The following is a 21,226-nucleotide window of genomic DNA, read 5'->3' as shown; positions in this document are numbered from 1 at the left end:
TCAGTGGTTCCCTCTATCTATAATGAATCTGGGGTGACTTGTGCCTCGGTTTCCCCATTTGATCCAGGAGGGGCAGTGCCCAGTGCTAAGTGAAGATGTGAGGCCCCTTGGTGAAAAAGCAGAACAGAGCTTTCCTCTTTCATGGCCTGTCAAGCCATCCTAGTGGTTTAATATTTGCCACTTAACGTAGCACTCCTCAGGCCCTGGGAGACTGGCAGGTGGTGCAGACCCTCACAGGCTGGAAGCCATACCAGCAGCCATTCCCAGTATTGACAAGGTCACAGGAGGATATTCTGGAAGGCTCCTTGATAGCTCAGCTGGTAAAGAATCCGCCTGCAATGCAGGAGACCCCGTTTTGATTCCTGGGTCAGGATCTTTTCAGGAGGGAAAAGATCCCAGGAGAAGGGATAGGCTACCCACTCCACTATTCCTGGGCTTCCCCTGTGGCTCAGCTGGTAAAGAATCCTCCTGCAACACGGGAAACCTGGGTTTGATCCCTGGGTTGGGAAGATCTCCTGGAGAAGGAAAGGCTAACCACTCCAGTATTCTGGCCTAGAAAAATCCATGAACTGTATAGTCCATGGGGTCATAACAAGACACGACTGAGCAATTTTCACTTCACTTCATATCTGCATAACATTTGCCTCCATCAGTGAGGCTTTCCTCCCCACCCTCTGGAGGTTGTGAACAGGAACAGAAGCAACCTCTGCTTGTCCCAGCCTCCCAGAGAAAGGCGGGTGGAGTGGGCAGTGCTCTCAAGCCACAGCACGGGTTATAGTCCAAGCCACAGCCACCCGCTTCTGTGTTTCCGTGTGAACTGACTAGAACCAGGAGCTCAGAGAGGTGATGTAATTTGTCCAGGGACACTGGGAACCTAGGACCTATAACCAGGTTCCTGTGGCCAGGAAGGCTCTCCTTGAAGAGCCAGGGAGGAGGAGGAGCGGGGGGTGTGTGAGCCTGGAACACTTGGACCTTTAAGGGCCTAGAAACTCTGGTTGGCTGCAGGCAAAGTCTGGGGGTTCCCGGCCTCCTTCCAGGGCCCCCTCCCATAGTGAACTTCTCCCCTCTCTTGGCAGGTGCTCAGGGCTCTCAAGTCTCCAGTCACACTGCTTTGGATGTCTTCTTTAGTTCAAACCGTCCCTGCCAACCCGGCCAGGGCCCCATCAAACAGCCCCTTCCCCAGGGCCAGAATGGCTGCCAGCTGTTACGTTAATCAGGAAGAACTCCCCAGACCTTCCTGCCTGGGCCTTCCTGAGAGCATGCAGAGAGACAAGGAGCCAAGTTTGAGAAGTGAAACCTCAACTCAGAAGCTGGGTTGCAGAGTCATAGAATCCAGTTTCTCTTTTAGTGAGAATCACAGCAGTAGCTACCCTGTCCTGAATAGGACCACCTGTCTGATTTGATCTTTATGATAACCCCAGATGGGAATGAGATGGGACACAGACTATCCCACCCCTTCATCACCATCCCCTCTGCCCCTCCCCTCCCCCCCCCCCCCCCCCGACGCTAATCCTGATGAGATCCCATCTCAGAGGCTTTGCCCAGAGGGCTACTCACTTCAAGGACTGCAGAGAACCCAGTCCGGGGAGCAGCCGAGCCAGCAGGGCCACACCTTCATCCCCCAGAGCATTGCCTGATAAGCTGGGAGGGGTCATGGGGAGGACAAGTCAGTGCAGGGTGTCAGGGGTGGAGATGGCAAAATTTCAAGTCTCCACCCCTGGTACTCAGCTACTCAGCGTCTCCCACAACTGGGATACGGTCCTGGGCTGCCAGGCTGGATCTCAGCACCCAGCACTGGGTCAGGTGGGGTCCCCCCAACCCCGGGGTTTCTCATCTTCAGGTTTGTGACCCCCGAGGGATCAGAGTTGGGCTTCAAAGTGTCAAATGTTGGGCGGTGGGCTATGTTTTAGGGGGATGAGTCACGACTTTGACCAGGTTCTCTAAGGGGATGCAGTGGGGAACGAACACATGATCTAAATCTTAAGAAACAAAAAAATGCACCACACTAAGACCTACCAACTGATGGCCCCACCCACCCACCCGCCAGCCACAACCACTTACTCAAGGTGACTGAGGCGGCAACTTCCTCCCAGCGCTTTGCAGAGCAGCTCCAGGCGCTGGGCTTGCAGGGCACAGTGCGTCAGCCTGAGAAGGGCAGAACCACAGCCCTGCAACGCCCACACCGCTCAGCAGACAGGCCCGCCACCCCCAGACACACAGGTGGAGGGGCTGGTGGAAGGGTGTGTCTGGCACCCAGACAGACCAAGAGGGACCGACACATGGCACACAAGGATGTCACACGGGCCATAAGAGTCAGAGTCAGCAGGCGTGCTTAGCCGCTTCATGTCTGACTCTCGGTGACCCCATGGACTGTAGCCCTCCAGGCTTCTCCCGGCAAGAATACTGGAGTGGGTTGCCATGACCTCCTCCAGGGGATCCTCCCAACCCAGGGATTGAACCTAGGTCTCCTGTATTGGCAGGTGGATTCTTTACCCCTGAGCCACCAGGGAAGACACAGAGATAAGAGAAGGAGAGGAGAGAGAGAGAGATTGAGAGACAGACTGACGGCCAGAGGAGGACAGATGGACAGAGAGGGAAATTTGGATGGACACAGACACAGAGAGAAGGCTGGAAGAGTTGTGATGGGAGCCCTGTGGGGCTGAGCTGAGCCCTTAGGCCTAGGCCCCTGGATCAGGAAAGAAGGGGCTATGTGCTACCCATTCTCTGTATCCAGAGTTCCCATAACTCCTCAGCTACTGGAGGTCTGGAGGGCTAACAGGGGTGGGGACCTTGGGCAGGGAAGTGACTGAGGGGCTGCCCTGTGAGCCCCATGTAGGGTGGGCTGGGCAAGGGAGGCGACAGGCAGGAAAACCAGACTGTGACAGCAGGTCACGTCCTCTGAGAGCACCTGGGGCTGGGGCCCAGGGACAGACTCTGCACCCAGGAAGGGAGGAGGCTGGGGCCACGGAGGAGCCTGCAGGCCATCACGGTGGTACCTGATCCTCGGGGAGCGCAGAGATGGCTCAGAGGACATCTGGAACATAAGGCTGTCAGGAAACGTAGCCCTGGAGGGACACACACCAAGGCCAGCCTCAGCAAATGCCTTACCCACTGTCTCAAACTCCAGCCTCAGTGCTACTCCCCACCATTCAGTCCCTGTGTGAGGCCTGCGGACAGTCAGAGATCTTGGTTTCAACAGGTCCTCTTGACTTCCTGGCTGGGTAGCCTGGGACAAATCACTCAGCCTGGCACTGGGAGAATATAAGTGAATTGCCTTAGTTTGCTGCCTCTCAGTTAACCTTGGCTCTTAGTATCTTTGATCTCATCATCGTCTGTGCCTTCAAAGATGTCAGCCTCAGTGGCAAGCAAGCCTTCAAAAGCTCAGATCCTACAGAAGAAGACTGTAGTCGAGCACTGAGCTGAGTCTCTGCCTGTGTGCTGGGCTGGGCAAACCCAGGAAGGAACCCTGGAGGAGGCAAACACCCTCTAAACGGTCCTCACACCAAAGGGAGCCTGACGTTCTGACCAAAATCAGAGCTGCAGACCAGGGGTCCTCTGGGTTTAGGTTGCAGGGCCTTAGTCTCCCAGGAGGAGCTCTCTGGCTACTCCACCCCTGTACCAGGCTGCATCTGGCACCCTAGGGCTCTCTTCAGGGACCACTTTGGGAAAGGGGGGAGGTGGTTCGTCCTTTGAGCCTCCCCTTTTGGGTAGCATCCCAGCCGAGCCTGCTGACTTCCTGCACCTTTGTGAATCTGTCGTCCCCACCCACCACGGCTGACTTGCACAGTCTAGCTGTGGAGCTCAAGGAGGGGATGGTCCGGGCTGAGGGCTGGGCTGGGATGACATCAGGGCCCTACCTCTTCTGGATCCCCTCCTGCTCCTCCAGCTCTGGGGCAAACGTGAAGACCACAGTTTTGTGCAGCAGGCTGCAGAGAGAAGAGAGGAGGGAGGAGGCAGGAGGTTTACGGGGTTCCCTGAAGTCATTTTTTCAGCTGGGCCTCTAAGGGGTCACCCCCCTGCCTCTAGCTGCAGCACTTCCTCTAATTTGCCCCAACATCCTCTGAGCTTTCTGGGGGCCTGGAGTCTTTCTACTGCAGAAATTTCATAAAGGTATGGGCCCTCATTTCCTGGTAAGTCTTTTCTTTCTCTGAAATCAAACTTCAGCTCTGCTTTCTCTGTGCCTCAGGCTGAAACCTCTCTTCCTCCTTCCTGCTCCTCTGTGCCTGGAGGCTGCGGGTGCTCGGCCCCACGTGGGGAGGCCACTGCTGGGCCCGGACGGGCACTGGCAGTCCACGGAAGGCTGTGACTGACAGTCAGCGCAGCCCTAACCTCGCCTTCCCAACTGAATGTTATAGACACCAGGTTGTCCCAAAAGTTCATTTGGGTTTTTCCATGTAATGGAAAAACATGCATGAACTTTTGGGCCAACCCAATATATTTCCAATTACAAAAGTCATTCTTCTTCCCTCTAGAGAACTTAGAAAACAGAGTAAAGTAAAAAGAAAATAAAGAAAATTCACCCACAATCTCTTCCACATATCAATTACCACTGATGGTATTAATAACATGTGGAGTGGGCCCTTCAAGTCTTTTCTCTTCTTAATGCAGTTAACAGTCTTTCTTTTTCTTTCTTAAACAATGGATATATTTACAGGTTCTCTCTTAAAAATTAATATTTCAAAGGACAGATGAAGCAAGGGTTACATGATATTAACAGTTATTGGTGGGGGCTGGGGAGTTCATTATACTATTCTCCCTTTCAGCGTGATTGAAAAGCTTTATTATATAAACAATGAATTAAAATTTTTATGTTTACTTAATAGGCCACAGTCTTCCCTCTGCACTAAAGCTGCAGCTGTATCATGGTTCCCTCGAGTTCTCTCTGGAGGCAACTTAGTCTATTTAACTAATAGCACTAATATCCTATTGTTAAAGATTTAAGTTATTTTCAGTTTTTCCTATTACAACCAAGACAGAGATGAACACCCCTGCAGGACTAAGTGTTTGCACCATCACGGTGACCTCTTCATTATAAATTCCTAGAAGTGAATACAGTGACATTTGCAACACCATAGGGGCCTTTACTCAATTATTATATACAGTGAACCAAGGTCCCCTAATTCCACCTCTTGGGTGAACTTGGTCTCCCTTTCCTCCTCTGAGGAATGTTTAAAGCAGGGCCTCCAAACTAAGTTGAGAGTCCCTGTGGGTGGGGACCATGTTGACATTTATTAACATCTGTCCTCAGCTGCCCAGATTGAACACAGAGACTTACAGAAATAAGGTTGGGCCCCATCTAAGGTCAAGCCCCCTTAGAAGCAGAGTCCCTTGGTCACCGTGTACATGATGTCCTGAGGGTCTGATCTCAGGAGAAATCAATAAGGGACAGAGGGAAGCATAACAGGGCAGATCCTCAGCCAGATCCCTTGGGGTGCATGAATAGCACTAAATGTTTGCCTCCCCTGAGGCAAAGGGGCTGGTAAGTTACACCTCTGCCTCCATCATTGGCTATTCCCGGTTGGGGGGACAGGGTGGAGGTGTACGCTCCCAGGCATCACTGGATCTTATCCGCCCGGGTCAGTTCTCCAGAAGAGGTATAAACTGTGAGCGGCCAACACCTTTAGTAGCTGGGAATGGGTGCCCAGCTGTAAAGGGGTCTGGGCAGGCAGCAGCAGCTTCTTCTATAGGACCCAAAGGCCCACGGCCAGAAAGAACGCCGAAAACTTGGAGAGGGATGATGGGAGAGCCTGGGAGCTCCACGCTGTGGGTGGCAGTGGGTGACGGTGGTCCGCTGGGAGTTCCTACCTGATATGTAGCTCCGTCAGGGTTTGGCACGTGTTCACCACACTCAGTACTCCCAGCACCCCGGCCACAGAAAGCTCATTGTCGCTGAGGCTGTGGACAGGAGGAGGGAGGCAGCCATCAGCAGGTGGTTGGAGTCCCGGCCCCAGACAGCTCCAGCTCCTCTTCCTGGCTCAGCAGCTGTCACTCCTGGAATGTCCTGGGTCCCTAACCAAGGGGTCTCAAAGGCTTCTGGCCCAGGTGGATGAGCCAAGAGGCATGTGACCCAGAGAATAAAGTTCTCCAGCTGGAGCAATAAGCACTGACTTACTGTTTTTGCCTCTCTGATTCTGTTTTCCAATCTGAAAAATAACCACTATTTTAATCCCATTTTTATCAATGAGGGAAACTGAGGCCAAGAAACACTATGTTACTTTCCCAGGATCACAGAGCTACTGAGTGGCAGAGCCAGGGTCTAAATCCAAGGCCAAGAATCCAAATCACTGTTAACCTCAACACCCTCCCCCACACATAACTCACACTTGATGCTAAGAACCCAAAACATCCCCCGCAAACAGCACCCTACCCCACCCCATGCATCACCACAGCACACCCAATAGCCCACTACCCTTTCTTTTCATCCCACCAACACCACAAGCCATCCTTTCACCCCCAAACCATACCCCCACCCTAACATACTACTTTCCACTCCAATATCCCAACCCAACACACCAGCACCCATCCACCCAATACCCTAAAGCTGCGCCAATAAAACACTACACCCCACCCACCACGGGGCGGCTGTCAGGGCAAACTGGAACACAAGCTACTGATGTACACTGAACATGCTCTACGTGTACAAGCGGTTTTCATAACGGGACCTAGGTGGCGCATGCCAGAGGCAAGAGCAAGACGTGGCTGAACCACTCCAGCCACACTGGAGTTGGGAGAAAGCATGGGAGGTCATGGAGCAGCATCATTTCTGGCGACTGTGGGCACGGGGATCAGGGGTGGCAGGGACCAGCTGGGGCTCTGCTAGACCCTCCCTGGTACCCGACAGTGGGGCAGGCAACTCACTCCAGCTTCTTCATGATGTGCAGTTGGGGAGCAGCCTCTGCCATCAGTTGACAGCCTTTATCTTTGAGCTGGTTCCCTGAGAGGCTGAGACAGAGGGGTCTGATGTCCTGTGCAGCTAGGGTGGGGTGCCCCCTCCACCCTCAGCATTCACACAGTCCCTCAATGACTTTAGTCAAAGCATCACCCCAGTAAATGAGACTCAGTTATAAAGAACAGTGAAAGATTGTGTGCTATACGCCTGAAACTGTCCTAGGTGCTTTCATGATGTTGGATGTTGAATCCTCATAACAACCCTGTGCAGTAGGCACTATTATTATCCTCACTGTACTGATGAGTAAACTGACTTCCCGAGTGGTTGAAATATTCGATCAAAGCTGGACCTGGGATTTGAACTCAGGCAGCCTGACTTTAAGGCCCCACCCTTGACTGTTTCCTTATGCTACAACCTATATAATTACTTCTTATGATGAGCTCCATGCTTATAGGGGGATCTGATCTAATCTGGGGAAAAGAGAAGACTTCCCTGATGTTTGAGCTACTTGCTAGAAAAACTAGGAGTTCAACAGGTAAGGGGTGGGAGAGAGATGAGGGAGGGGGTTCCTGGTAGCAGGGAGAGCACAGTCAAAGACCCTGTGGCATAGCACATTCAAGGACCTGAACAAGAGCCAGTATGTCTAGGTTAAAGATTGAGTGGGGGCTTCCCTGGTGGCTCAGTGGTAAGCGATCCGCCTGCCAATGCAGGAGACATGGGTTTGATCCCTGGTCCAGGAAGATCCCACAAGCTGCGGAGCAGCTAAGCCTGGGCACCACAACTATTGAGTCTGTGCTCTAGAGCCTGGGAACTGAAATTATTGAAGCCTGTGTGCCTAGAGCCTGTGCTCTGCAACAAGAAAAGCCACTGCTATGAGAAGCCCGTGCACTGCAACTAGAGAGTAGTCTCCCACCTGCTGCAACTAGAGAAAAGCCTAGTTGAAAAAAAAGCTGCAACTAGAAAATCCTAGAAAAGTGCAGCAAGGAAGACCCAGCACAGCCACAAAAAAGTAAATAAACAAATTAAACAAAGAAATAGATAAATAAGATTGAGTGGGAAAGTGGGGTCAGATGGGGCTTGTGGGGTTGCGGGCTGGTTCTGGATCAGACAGTATTTAAGGATTTGGACTTTATCCTGAGCAAGGGGAAGGGGCAGGCAGCAATAAAAGGCAGTTCACTGCCAGGTGGAGGTGGCCAGGATGGAAGCAGGGAAACCTAGTGAGGACGCGTCCAAGTAGAAGGTGAGAGTGGTTTAGATTGGGGAGGTGGATGAAGAGGATGGAGAAAAGAGAATGGTCGTGTCATGCCACATGTGGGATCTTAGTCCCAGATCATGTGCGGTTTTAGCTCCCCTACCAGGGATCAAACTCATTCCCCCTCCAGTGGAAGTGTGGAGTCTTAACCACTAGACCACCAGGAAAATCTCAAGAGAATGTCCCAAGGGAACTATACAGGGGGAAGGACAACTCAGGATAGACTGGCTATAGGAGGAGGGCAAGGGGGCTATGCGGTTGTCTGATCTGTGTAACCAGGTGGGTGATGAGCCCCACCTGCGGGTGAGAACACGGGAGGGACAGGCCTGATGGTGGCTGGTGGAAGCTGGTGGGGCTGGGTGGAAGTATGTGAGTTTGGTAAAAACCAGCTTTTAATCCTGTCTTGGTTCTTGCAATGGGACAACATCAAGGCTGAAACTTTGGTCATCAAGGCTGCCTTCATCTGCCCATTCATCTTGCCCCAACCCAACTTCAAGCCCATTTGACTTTCTGGGATGATCCTTGCATGGGTCCCTTCCTGGTGACATAACAGGATCTCCAGTGATCCCCAAACCACACTCTCAAAGGCATCACCCAGGAGTTGGACATCCTGAGAACTTTCTCCAGTCCCAAAGAGGTCATCTCATGCTACTCTGGGAGGAAGACAGGGTGAGGGACCCTGAGGGTTGTGGTTTAGAAGGTAAGACCTAAGTGCCATGAGCTTTCTGCTTTGCAAACCTCCGTGAGGATCAGGACAGGAGTCAGACTGAGTCTGAACCCTGGCCTGGAGTCTTCCTAGCTTTGTGACTGTGAGCAAATTTACCTTTCTGTGGCTAAATTTCCTCCACTATAAAATGCCCACAGTAGCAGTACTTACATCATAGAGATATAAGGATTAAATGAGAGGATGTATGTAAAAGTGCCTGGTACGTGACAGGTGCTAAATAATGGTAGCCGTTCTGATAATCTGATTCCCCCAAATTCTTAATGAAGAGTGTGCCCTTCCCCACACCATCCACCCAAAAGGCCTTGCCTACGCTGCCCTGTCCTCCCTCCCGCCTCCTGTCCCAGTGCTCCCCATGATACTCACTCCACTTCATCCAGTTGAGGGCCTTCCCGCAGCTGGGCTATGAGCACCTCCACATCATGGACCCCAAGCTGACACTTCTGGAGCCTGAAGTGGGGGTCAGAGCAGAGAAGCTCAAGGTCAGAAGCTACACTATGGCTCCTGTAGCTCTGAGTGTGGCTGCTGGGAGCTGGAGGAGCCAGGAGGCCAGCAGACCTGGGTTTAATCTTGGCCCTGTGTTTCAGTAGCCGAGTGACCTTAGACAGGGCACCTAACCTGTCTAAGACCCAGTTGCCTCCTCTACCAAATGGGGCTAATGTGTACTTTGCAGGTTTTCAAAACAATTAAAATGAGGTAATGGATATAAAATATTACAATGTCAAGCGCAAAGCAAAGGGCTGTTGAATAACAGATTTTAGTGTTGTTCTTATGACAGATGCTCCTGGTTCAGGCTAGGATGGGTTATTCATATCCTTTCCCTGCCACACATCTGCTTTTCCCTTTATCTTCCCTGCCCCTGCCATGACTCCTCTGGCAAGGTACCATCTCCCCACATCATATCCCTCCCCTCAGGGCAATGGATCCCACCGTACCTGAGTGCCAGGCTTCTTCTCTGAGCCTCTTTCCTCTGGTTGGCATTTCCCTGTAAGTCTGGGTCTCTGGCAAGAACAAATCCAGCATTAGCTCAGGAGACCCAGGCATGAAGGACCAAACCTTTCCCCTTAGTTTCTAGGAAATGATAACCCTACAGCATGACCCACAGTCAATGAGTAGCAAAGATGGGTGCTTGAATGTACTGAAGGTGCTATTCAACAAAGCAGCAGAAAACGAGGTCTGCAGTCAACTGGGGCCTTGATTCAAATTGTTTCTGCCATATTTAGCTGTGTGGCCTTGGGCAAGTCACTTCATCCATCTGAGGCTCCACTTTCTTTTTTTAAACTGGGGTGACAACATCCAACACATAAAGTGATTGAATGAGACAACATATGGTCAAGTGTCTGGCACAGGCATAAAACTGAAGCTTAGTAAAAAGAAGCTGTTATTGTTAAGATGTGATGGTCTTCACTTGTACCATCTGTGGTTCAGAAGGCTGGGAGAATGGATGGAATGGTACATAGGTGCATATGGTGGGAAACCAAGAAAGGACTGGGGGCTGCAGGGAAGCTGGGACATCACAGGTTTTCACCAACTTCTAGAGCAGTGCTGTCCAAAAGAACTTTCTGCAATGATGGAAATGTTTTCTATTTGTGGCATCCACTATGGGAGCCACTAGAGTCACTCATGGCCATTGAGCCCTTGAACAGTAGCTAAAGTGCTGATGAACTGAAATGTTCATTTTACTTAATGCTAATTAATATAAAATTAAATGGCCAGAGGGGCATCATAGCTCTATGCAGTCAGAGGGTAAAAACATATTGGTCCTCCCAAATCCTTATGAAAAAAGTAAAAGTGTTAATCGCTCAGTTGTGTCTGACTCTTTACAACTCCCTGGACTATAGCCCACCAGACTCCTCTGCCCATGAATTTTTCCAGGCAAGGATACTGGAGTGGGTAGCTATTCCCTTCTCCAGGGACTTCCCAACCCAGGGACTGAACCTGGGTCTCCTGCATTGCAGGCAGATTTTTTACCATCTGAGCCATCAGGGAAGGCCCCCAGATCCTTGAATAGGTGAGCAAATTGAGGCTCAGAGTCTTATGAGGACATACAACTTCATTCATCTCTTGAGTCTCACAAGGGGGAGGTGTGACAGAAACACATAAAAAAAAATTTAATGGGATGGTAACTTCCCTATTTCTGCCCAGCCAGGAATAGCCAAGCTGGAATCCACAAAGAGCTGAAACAGCCAGCATTTGCATGGCAACTGGATGCCAGCAGTGTTCTAAGCACTTTAAATGTGTTAATTTATTCAATTCTCAGAACAAGTCTAAGATGCTGAAACCATAATTGCCTTCCTTCTTTTTTAGTTGGAAGTGTTTCCCTGCCTAGCAATGCCAAACTCACTGTGTCTTCATGCCCTCCCTAAGGGTCTGATCACTCTGAGACTTCTGAGGATACCTTCTCATCACAGGAGCTGGATGTGGTCCAGAGACACTAGAGGAAGCTAAAACCTTGGCCAACTCTGAGAAGTAAGTCATTTCTCAGGGAAGCAGTAGCAAGAAAACCCTCCTGCATTCCAGTTCTTAAGTTCTTTTGCAATTTCCCCCATAGCTGCCTAAGGCCAGATTGCTTCTCAGAATGAGCCCAGACTAGCTCCATCCCTAGCTTCTTACCCTTGTAGCTCAGGATCTGTCTCTGTGGGCGGGGAGAGGAGGAAGATGAGGTCCGTCTCCCTGTAAGGTTGGACACTGAGCTGTGAAACCAGTACATCACCCCCACCTGTGCACCCCAGGCTGCCCCAAACCTCCAGGGAAAGCTGATTTGTAATTCACAGAGAAACAGCAGAACCGGTGAAAGTGCTCAAAATCAGACAATTGCGCAAATTGCTCAAAGTGCTCAAAATGTACAATTGTGACTATGACATTGCTAGATGAATCCTGAGTGGTTTAAAAAGTCAGGAAAACACATTTTCTTTTTTTTTTTCTTTTTTTGCTAGAAAAACAAAAATTAGGACTGCTGAGAGTTTCTGCAGGAGTCAGTGTTTCAGGATTAAGAGGCATGACATTTGATCTACCCCGTGACCCAAACTGGCAATGCTAGTTCAGCACCCTGGAGAGCGACATGTGACTCAGGATTCCTTCCACTCTGCCCATAGTTCCTAGATTTGCTGATTTATTCCCTCATTCATCCACCCATCCATTTATCTTTCCATTCATTCACTATTTATTGAGTATGAGGTGCCAGCCTGAGTTAGCCTCTGGAGATATCAATGTGAGTAAAACAGACTCACGCATATACACATAGGTCTTACAGACCAGTAGCCTCCTCCTTTTCCCATCCCCTACTTTCTCCTCCCCCTTTTTCAAGACCCTGAAGGCCAGGACCCCACTCCTGCTCACCTGACCTGCAGCATCCTGATGGTAGGGCACGTGACCGCCACCTTTGTCAAGGAGAGTAGTGTTGACACGGAGACATTGTTGCGGCTCAGGCTGCATGATTGTGGCAAGGGTGCCAGGAATGAATCCCCCTTCCCAGCCACCCCAGACTCTCTTTGTCTCCAAAGAATGGGTGGGTGGGGGGAGGGTGTCTTAGGCAGGGGCAGTAGAAAGACTGCTTACTCAAGTTTCTGGAGCCGTGGTAGGCAAGAGAGTACCTCCACGATGTTCAGCACTTCCCTGTCCTTGAGCTGATTGTCCTGGAAGCTGCAGAGAGACCAAGGCCCAGTCCCTCAGCTCTGGAGTTGGGAGACTTGGAAGCCCCAGTTGGCAGGTAACAGGCATGGCCATCATCAGGCAGGAGACACAAGACAGGAGCCCACAAGAAGTTCATGGTATCCAGCAGTTCTAGGTGGGAGGAGAGGCCCTCTGATGGCCTCACTTCTGTCCCTGTTCAGTCCTCCTGGGGGAGTTTCTGCCTGGTGGCCCAGGGGATGCAGATGATGGACAGTGAGGTCTCATGAGGGGTGTAAAGACCCAGGGCCCTGTGCTCAGGGCTCTAACTCAGGATCTGCCTGAGACCTGAGTTCATCAGGGTCTCTAGGCTCCCAGGTGATGAGCAGACTGGGACACAGCAGAAGTGGCTCCCGGCCTCATCTCTGGTTCTGATTCATCCAGAACCCTAGGCCAAGCACTGTCCTTTCTGACCTCACATTTCCCACCTGTCTACAACCAGCTCTGCCTGGATTCTGAGCTCAAGGGACAAAAGAGATGAAGAGTGTAAGGGTGGCTCTGTGTGGAACCACTTGGTCAGGACAAAAGATTGGTGATAGTGAACTTGATGACATTTACTTTTCTTTTGTAATTATTGAGAGTGATCTTCATCTTTTCTCCAATCACCCAGAGTGACCGTGAACAAAGACACCCAGCAGAGGGGGCGGAGTAGAGCCCGGTCCAGCTAATGCTCCTCTCAACAAGCAGTGCACCCTGATGCTAGCTGCATCTGCCTGGACAAAGGGGTGACTTCTAAAGCTCATAAAGATGCCATATAAGGTAGCAGAGGTCCTGCCAGGGAACTGCTGGAGAGGATCCCTGGCCCCACCTTTCTCAGGTCACACATCACAGATACAAGGCAGGAGTATATTCGTGCGTATGTGTTTAGATGTGTATGTGGATCTAAGTGTGCAGGCATATTCTGCTGCATGTTTGCATGCAAGTGGGGCAGGTACTTAAGTGAGCAGGTGAGTTTAAGTGTGTATAGACATATGTGCATGAATATGAAGGTATGTGTATGCTTCGTGCCTTTATGTGTACCCACCCAGCACCTGCCTACACACTGCCATCCCTTCTCTCAGGGTCACAGAAAGAGGGGAGGGAGCCTCAAAACTCAAGCTCCTTCAAGATGGCCCAAAATATTAGCACTTCTCTGGGAGCCTTGAGTTTGGACCCAGTCCCACCTGTTTCTCAGGCTGATGCCTCCTCTCTCTGGGTCTCACTGAAGAAGTACTGGCCAGACCCTAACGGAATACACAGCACCCAGTCCAGGCCCAAGGAGGGCCCTGGGCAGTGAATTCTCTCCTCAACCAGCGAGCCCTCCTGGAGATCACTCACCTGACCTCCTCCAGCTGTGGGCAGAAGGGCAAAGCCTGCACCAGGTGGCTGATGCCTTGAGCAGTGATCTTACTTCCTGCTAACCTACAGGGGAAGCAAAGATGGCAGGAGGAATGGGGATGGGGAAGGGGGTAGACCAGGAATCTTCCCTGTGTAGGGCTGAGGGAAGGGAGGGGAGTTTCAAGCATCCCCAGCTGAGGATCCGTCTTGGTTCCAAGGTCTGACTCACCCCAGCTTCTTCAGGCTCCCCATCGTTGGCAAGCTCCTGGAGAGGGCTTCTGCAAAGGCGTCCCCACACTTCCGACTCTTAAAGCTGCCACAGGAAGAGGCAAAGTGGCAGAAGATCAAGAATGGGCAGGGCTTAGAGGAGCTCATCACTTACCCCTCCTCTGAGAGGAGGGATTTAATACAGTAATGACAGTAGTAGCAGCAGTAGTAGTTGTAATTGCTGCAGTAGTAACAAATACACATATGGCAAACACCGCTGACTTTCCACCAAAACCTACCCTCCACTACAGCTGTAACTGCGGACATAGTTTTCCAGACAGAGGTGGTGTTTCCCAGCCTCACCTGCAGCTCAGTATTGATCATACGACTCCAATTATGTTGTCACCACTGGAATGGGGGTGGAAAGGATGTGCCTAGTTCCAGGACCAGCTTTAACACATTGGGCATGACTAATCCATCTTTTCACTTTTCCCCCACGCCAGAGCACAGATATGTCCGTGCCCATGCAGATCAAGATACCCTAGGAGATGATGGAGCAACCATGGAAGGAACCTGGGTTCTTGCATGATCGTGGGAGCTGAGCCATCCTACTGACCTGGACCCTTTACTTCTGAGTCTTCTATAAGAATAATAATAATAAAAACTACATTATTTAACCCACTGTATTTGGCCAGGGAAGAGAGGGGTTCTTTGTTACTGTACCCTAACCTTTTTTTCTAGCTACTACACGTATTGAGACTTTCCTCCTGCTGGGAATTGTGTTAAGAAGTGTTTTCCATGCATTCTCACAACAACCCTATGCATTAGGTACAATTACTGATTCATCTGAGGGATAGGGAAACTCAGGTTGCAAAGTTAAAGAACCTGTCCAAACCCAATAGGCTCTAGTAGCACAGCCTGGATTGGTGTTCCAGCCCATTACTGAGGGAAAGGGAGGGAAAGACTGAATCCAGGAACCATGACTACAGGACATCTAACTAGACCCCAGAGTTCCTGGCAAGGCATGGAGCTTCCTCACTGTGTTACAAGCTACAGGGCAGTAAGGAGGGGCCCATCTGTCCTTTATATAATCAATTAGTTAATTAGGTCATGCCATGTGGCTTCTGGGATCTTAATTCCCCAACCAGGGACTGAGCCTGTGCCCTTGTCATTGAAAGCATGGTGTCCTAACTGTTGGACAACCAGAGAAGTCCCTGCTACGATAGTCAAGATTCTTGCTCTGTTTCTCTCAGCAGGGGTCTGCCAGACTGGCTGGCCTCCACTGCCCCCAAAGTCCAGTTCTCTCCCAGGGATGTTCCCAGGTCCTCCCCAGAGCTCCCCTGTCCTCACTCTCACCTGAGATTCTCTACCTGCCCACAGCCTGCCAGGGTTTCAGGGCAGCGGGGCTCCAGGGGGCAGCCCTCAAAATCCAGGTGGATGGGGCCATCCCTGTGCCCCAGGATGCTGGTCAGGGAGGCCAGGTCGGCGTAGGTCAGCAGGAAGTTGTGGAAGGGCAGCTGCTGGGGGAGGCTGCGGGCCATGAAGCTGGCCAACTCAGGATCCTGCGTCTCACCCACACGGTGACACAGCTCTACAACCTTGGGCCCCGTGAGCCGACGGGTGGCCAACTTCTTCAACGCCTGCAGGACTACCTCCTGCTTGGCAGCCACCCATTCCTCCTCCCGCTCAGCCAGGAGGCTGAGGAAGGAGCGGCAGGCACGGGATGCCAGGCCAGCCAGAAAGGTGGGCAGGTGGTCCGACAGGCCCAGTCTGGCTTTGGTCCGCTGCACCCAGCGAGAATGGAGGGTGACATGTTGGCTGAGGGCCTCTCTGTCCACCTGGGGGCTGGCCAGCAGGTGCAGGGCTGCGAAGAACTCCTGCAGGCTGAGGTGGGAGAAGGCGTAGCCTGTGTCCCGGTGCCCGGGCCCCAGGCACACGCAGAAGGAGGTCAGCAGACCGAGGGCAGCCCCAAAGTCTAGGGTGGATGCAGGGATGTCTCCTGCAGAGAAGATGACCTTCCCTGACTCCAGGCCGCTCAGGGCCACCTCCCCGAGACCCAGCAGGGGCTCAGCCCGCAGGACCCCTTGGGGGTTGAGGGTGAGGAGCATCTGCACGTAGTTCTGCGTCATGGTGGGCAGGAGGGCCGCAGACTGGCCTCGAGACCTGCCCGGGAGCAGGTGATGAAGGCAGAGGCAGGCGACTCGGCACAGCGCAGGCACTGCACACATGCTCCAGAGGTGTCTGTCCATCTGCAGCTCCACCAGGGCCGCCTCCTGGGACGGCTGGTCGCTGAAGAAGTGGTTCACATACTCCTCCACCCTCGGGCCGTCGAAGCCCCACATGTGGACCGTGGCCGCCTCGGTGGGCAGGCAGGCGGGCAGCTTCCCTGGACGGGAGGTGGCCATCACCGAGCAGCCGGGCAGCAGGGTCCCACGGCAGAGGCGGGAGAAGAGGGTGAGGGCTGACGCTGGGTCCTCGGGGTCCGCGGTCTCCTTGTCGGAGCAGGGCTGGAGGATCTCGTCCAGCCCGTCGAAGATCAGCAGGATTCCCTCCGCGTTCTCCTTCAGGTGCTGGAAGACGGCCTCCGGGCTGGCCTCAGGCCTTAGGTACATGTCGAAAAGGAGCTGCGGCAGTGTCAAGGAACCTGTGATCAGGTTGAGCTGGCGGAATTCGAAAAGGAACACAGCCTGGAAGCGGTCCAGCTGACCATCAGCCCACTTCTGGCAGAGCCGGTGAGCCAGCGTGGTCTTGCCCATGCCCGCCTTCCCCAGAAGCACCGTCACTCTCGGGCCCTTGCTGGCCTTGGTACTGAAGAGGTCCCGAATGTTCACATCAGTGCCGTCTTCTGCCTTGGGGTTCCCTGTTGTGGCACCCTCCTGAGTGTGGAAGGGCGCCGAGGCCCGGCTCCATTTCAAGATTGGAGGGACGTAGGCTTGGTGGAAGGCCAATGGCTGTCCCGGCCCGGGGGTCCTGTTGCCATAGCGCTGCTGGGCAGAAGTTCTCAGTAGCTGCAGGTACCTCTTGGCCAACTCTGCAGGGGACAGGGAGATGGCATGAGAGCAGAATGCCTCCCTGCCCCCAGCTCCCCTTCCTCCCCTGAACCCCACTCCCCCTCATCAGGTGGTTGGGAGCCTGCAGCCTCAGCTCTGCGTGTGTGTGTGGGTGTGGGGGCAGAGATGGAAAGGGCACACATGTGGTCTTGTGCCACCCAAATTCCCAGAATTAACTGGCTGTACAGAAGCACAGGCTTTGGCTGCCATTTACACACAGAAATAATGAATGGGGACGTGTGGATCACGGCTCTTGTTTGTTTTGCAACAATGCAAGTGACATAAAGTTTTCAAAAAGATGGAGGAGAGGAAAGGGGGGCACTTCCTTTGCAATATCTCATTGGAACAAACTTTTACTATGATAACGGAGTAACCTGCCTTTGCCACCACCTCCCCCCGACAATGTTTCAGTTCTGCGAAATCAGGGATGAGCACCAATCACCTATGGGCCCAGTTCTGACCAATCAGAACTTCCAAAGCCAGTCAACAGTCAACGTCTACAGTGCCAGGTGTTGACTTTAACTGCTGAGTCATTTAGGAGATCTTTGGTAGTTCGGGGAGGGCTTGGGGTCTCAGGGAGGGCTCCAACGTTGAGGGACACTGGAGATGCCCACAAAGAGGGGGGACCCCTGACATAGTGTCCTATTTTATATTGATGCAAACCCTCTGACCAGCTTCAAATCCTCTGGCTATGCCTGGTGGGGCTGGGTATCACAGCTGGTGGGACAACTGGTAGAGAATGAGAGAAGCTTCTGCCTGTCCTGATTGGTTCTCAGTAGCCTCCATGTCTCCCTGGGGACCTCCGAGGCTTCTATCCTGGCATCCAGCTCAGCTCTAACCTGGTCATTGACAGCCCAGTTCTGAGGTCATGCTTGTCACATCCCTGGGGCTCCCTAAACCCTGAGGACCTGGAAGCATCCCCAGAAAAGCCTGGGTGATGGAGCTGAGACCTCCAGGATGCTTTGAGCTCCCTCATCTCTGCAGAAGCCCTACTCCTGGGGACTTGGCAAGGCCTCCCTGCCAGATCTACCTCCCTCCTCTGCCCACCCAGGACCTCCTGGGAGCCTGGAAGACAAGAGCCCCTGACCAGCTGGAAGCCTGTGATCAGGGGACAGAGTCCAGGGTCTGGGTCCCTGCCCCAAGGCAATCCACTTCCCACCTTGGTACCCACCTTGTTGCTGCTTCCTGAACTGTTTTGGGCGAGGTGAGGACCCACAGCTCTGATGAGTCCGCTTGAGGCCTGGAAGGAAAGAAAGGAGGAGTAAGGGGTGACGTTTGGGGGCCTGGGCTGAGGAGGTACCCAGCACTTTCAGGGAGCTCCAATCCACAGACAGGCAGCAGCCAGACAAATATATCTACACTCAAGGACTGAGTGAAGGCTGACAGCAAGCAAAGGCTGTGTGCACATAAGCTTCTGTCGGCAGAGGGGTCCCTGGGCCCAAGTGAGAGGGCTGGAGGCTCTGGGCCTGGGGACCTCCAAGCCCAGAATGCAGGGAGCCAAGCCCACAGCCAACAGCCTTAAGCACTAAACGGGTTGGAAAGGACCCAGCTCTGTCAAGGGCACTCCTGGTTAGAAAAGCAGAGCTTCCCCCAGGCTTGGTCAGGCCTGTGCCCTCCCTCCTGCACCCGTGTGCTTTATCCCTCTTAGTTCCCCTCTTCCACACGTCCTCACTGCTCTCACTAGTCTCCTGAGTTCTTGTCTGGGTGCATGGATTTTCAAGAGCTAATAGTTTTCTGAAGAGGTTGGGTAAGGAAGGAGAACAAGAATGAAGGGGAGACAGAAAGGAAGGGAGGAAGAGAGAAAGAGGATGAAGAAAGGATTTTAAGAAGTAAAGCAGGAGACTTTCCTGGTGATCCAGTAGTTAAGACTTCGCCTTCCAATGCAGGGGGTGCGGGATGGGTCCCTGGTAGGGGAGCTAAGATCTCACAAGACTCAGGACCAAAAAACCAAATGCAGAAGTTGTAACAAACTTAATAAAGACTTTAAAATGGTCCACATTAAAAAAAAGTCTAAAATAAAATAAAAGAAAGGTGGATACTCCTAAAGCCAGGCTTTATTGATCAATCAGAATGGCCCTGAAGCAGGCCCCTTACCCTGCCAGATGTTAAATTTTTAGTTGCTGGTTTGCAGGGAAAGCCAGGGGTCCCAAAGAGGGGCTGCAATCAGTCTAAGAGCGTGTGCATATATATATGTAGCCAATGTGTATACTTGGCTACACTGTGTGGCTTGCAGGATCTTTGTTCCCCAACCAGGGACTAATCCTGGGCCCTTGGCAGTGACCGCACAGAGTCCTAACCACTGGACTGCCAGGGAATTGCCTTGTATTGCAATATTTTAATAATTGTACTAATAAGGGACTTGTACTAGTCCCTTGTACTAATAAGGGATTCATTAGCTAAATATCAACCAGACCTGGTTACAGCCAGGTGACAATTATGCCATCTCAGTGATAAGGGACAGAAGGACCAGGTATCAGTTTTGATTTGTTGGGGAGCTAGGATGGGGCTTCCCTGGTGGCTCAGTGGTAAAGAATCTGCCTATAATGCAGGGAACATGAGTTCGAACCCTGGGTTGGGAAGATCCCCTGGAGAAGTGAATGGCACCCCACTCCAGTATGCTTGCCTGGAGAATCCCATGGACAGAGGAGTCTGGTGGGCTATGGTCCAAAAGGATGTTTTCTGTTAAAGCCTGGTGATGTTACTACCATGTATGCTGCTGCTGCTAAGTCACTTCAGTCGTGTCCAACTCTGTGTGACCCTGTAGACGGCAGCCCACCAGGCTCCCCTGTCCCTCAGATTCTCCAGGCAAGAACACTGGAGTGGGTTGCCATTTCCTTCTCCAATGCATGAAAGTGAAAAGTGAAAGTGAAGCCGCTCAGTCGTGTCTGACTCTAAGCGACCCCATGGACTGCAGTCCACCAGGCTCCTCCATCCATGGGATTTTCCAGCAAGAGTACTGGAGTGGGGTGCCATTGCCTTCTCCAACTACCATGTATACCTGTAAGTAAAAAGTCAGTACTTCTATAGAAATAAAGGTTACAAAACCACAGAAACATTATACTCAATGGTCAAAGACTAAAAGTTTTTCCTCTAAGATCAGGGAAAAGGTATTCACCATGTCTATTCAACATAGAACTGGCAGTTCTAGCCAGAGCAATTAGGTGAGAAAAAGAGATAAAAGACGTCCAAATTGAAAAAGAGAAGTAAAATAACCTCTGTTTGCAAGTGATAGGGTCTTATACATAGAGAACCCTAAAGACACCACAAAAAACGCTGTTAGAACTAATAAATGAAACCAGCAAAGTAGCAGGAATAAAAAGTCAGCTACATTTCTATACATGAACAATCTGAGAAAAAAACTACCAAAACAATTCCATTTACAATAGCATCAAAAAGAATCAGTACTTAGGAATTAACTTAACCAAGGAAGTGAAAGATTTGTACAATGAAAACTACAAAATGCTGCTGGAAGAAATGAAAGAAGACATAAATAAATGAAACGGTATCACATACTCATGGATTGGAAGACTTACTAACATTGAAAATATCAATACTATCCAAAGTGATCTATAGATTCAATGCCCTTATAATCCAAATGCCTAGATTTTTTTGTTTTTTGTTTTTTTGCAGAAATAGAAAAGTCCATTCTAAAATTCATGTGGAATCTCAAGGGAATCCAAATAGTCAAAACAATCCCCCAAAGAAAAAAATCTGGAAGATTCACACTTTCTGATTTCAAAACTTACTAAAAAGCTACAGTAATCAAAAACAGTGTGGTATTGGCATAAAGACAGACATAAAGACCAATGGAACAGAGAGTCCAGAAGTAAACCCTCACACATACAGTGGAGTGATTTTTGACAAGGGTGCCAAGAGCATTCAGTTAGGGAGAGGACAGTCTTTTCAACAGTGCTGGGAAAACTGGGTATCCACAAACAGGCTATGGAATGAGGCTGGACCCTTCAGTTCAGTTCAGTTCAGTCGCATCTGACTCTTTGCGACCCCATGAATTGCAGCACGCCAGGCCTCCCTGTCCATCACCAACTCCTGGAGTTCACCCAAACTCTTGTCCATCGAGTCGGTGATGCCATCCCACCATCTCATCCTCTGTCGTCCCC

The 21,226-nt window shown here is 51.4% G+C and overlaps 1 protein-coding gene across 13 annotated transcripts in view; it reads right to left on the bottom strand.

Moving 5' to 3' along the window:
* The window catches only part of NLRC5 (NLR family CARD domain containing 5), a 93,615-nt gene that overhangs the window by 32,821 nt on the left and 39,568 nt on the right, over positions 1 to 21,226 (bottom strand). For 11 of the 13 annotated variants that reach the window (XR_015145500.1, XR_015145501.1, XM_086350773.1 and 8 more), the window contains 15 exons: positions 18,280 to 18,348; positions 15,415 to 17,089; positions 14,081 to 14,164; positions 13,852 to 13,935; positions 12,424 to 12,507; positions 12,205 to 12,294; positions 11,479 to 11,538; positions 9,801 to 9,866; positions 9,232 to 9,315; positions 6,859 to 6,942; positions 5,806 to 5,895; positions 3,858 to 3,926; positions 2,997 to 3,065; positions 2,062 to 2,145; positions 1,558 to 1,641 (listed from right to left, as the gene is read on the bottom strand). Coding sequence is in view for 11 of the 13 variants with exons in the window: in XM_086350773.1 (XP_086206899.1) it covers positions 1,558 to 1,641; positions 2,062 to 2,145; positions 2,997 to 3,065; positions 3,858 to 3,926; positions 5,806 to 5,895; positions 6,859 to 6,942; positions 9,232 to 9,315; positions 9,801 to 9,866; positions 11,479 to 11,538; positions 12,205 to 12,294; positions 12,424 to 12,507; positions 13,852 to 13,935; positions 14,081 to 14,164; positions 15,415 to 17,089; positions 18,280 to 18,348 (2,776 nt within the window). In the remaining 2 variants the exon portion in view is untranslated. Of the gene's footprint in view, positions 1 to 1,557; positions 1,642 to 2,061; positions 2,146 to 2,996; positions 3,066 to 3,857; positions 3,927 to 5,805; positions 5,896 to 6,858; positions 6,943 to 9,231; positions 9,316 to 9,800; positions 9,867 to 11,478; positions 11,539 to 12,204; positions 12,295 to 12,423; positions 12,508 to 13,851; positions 13,936 to 14,080; positions 14,165 to 15,414; positions 17,090 to 18,279; positions 18,349 to 21,226 lie in introns of those variants that run through there. The other 2 variants (XM_086350770.1, XM_086350775.1) reach the window with 2 other exon arrangements.

This window comes from Bos grunniens, chromosome 18 (assembly GCF_055505025.1).
Source record: "Bos grunniens cultivar Pamir isolate PY7600 chromosome 18, Bosgru_T2T1.0, whole genome shotgun sequence".
NCBI classification, from domain to species: domain Eukaryota; kingdom Metazoa; phylum Chordata; class Mammalia; order Artiodactyla; family Bovidae; genus Bos; species Bos grunniens.
This window is presented reverse-complemented; position numbering and strand designations above follow the sequence as displayed.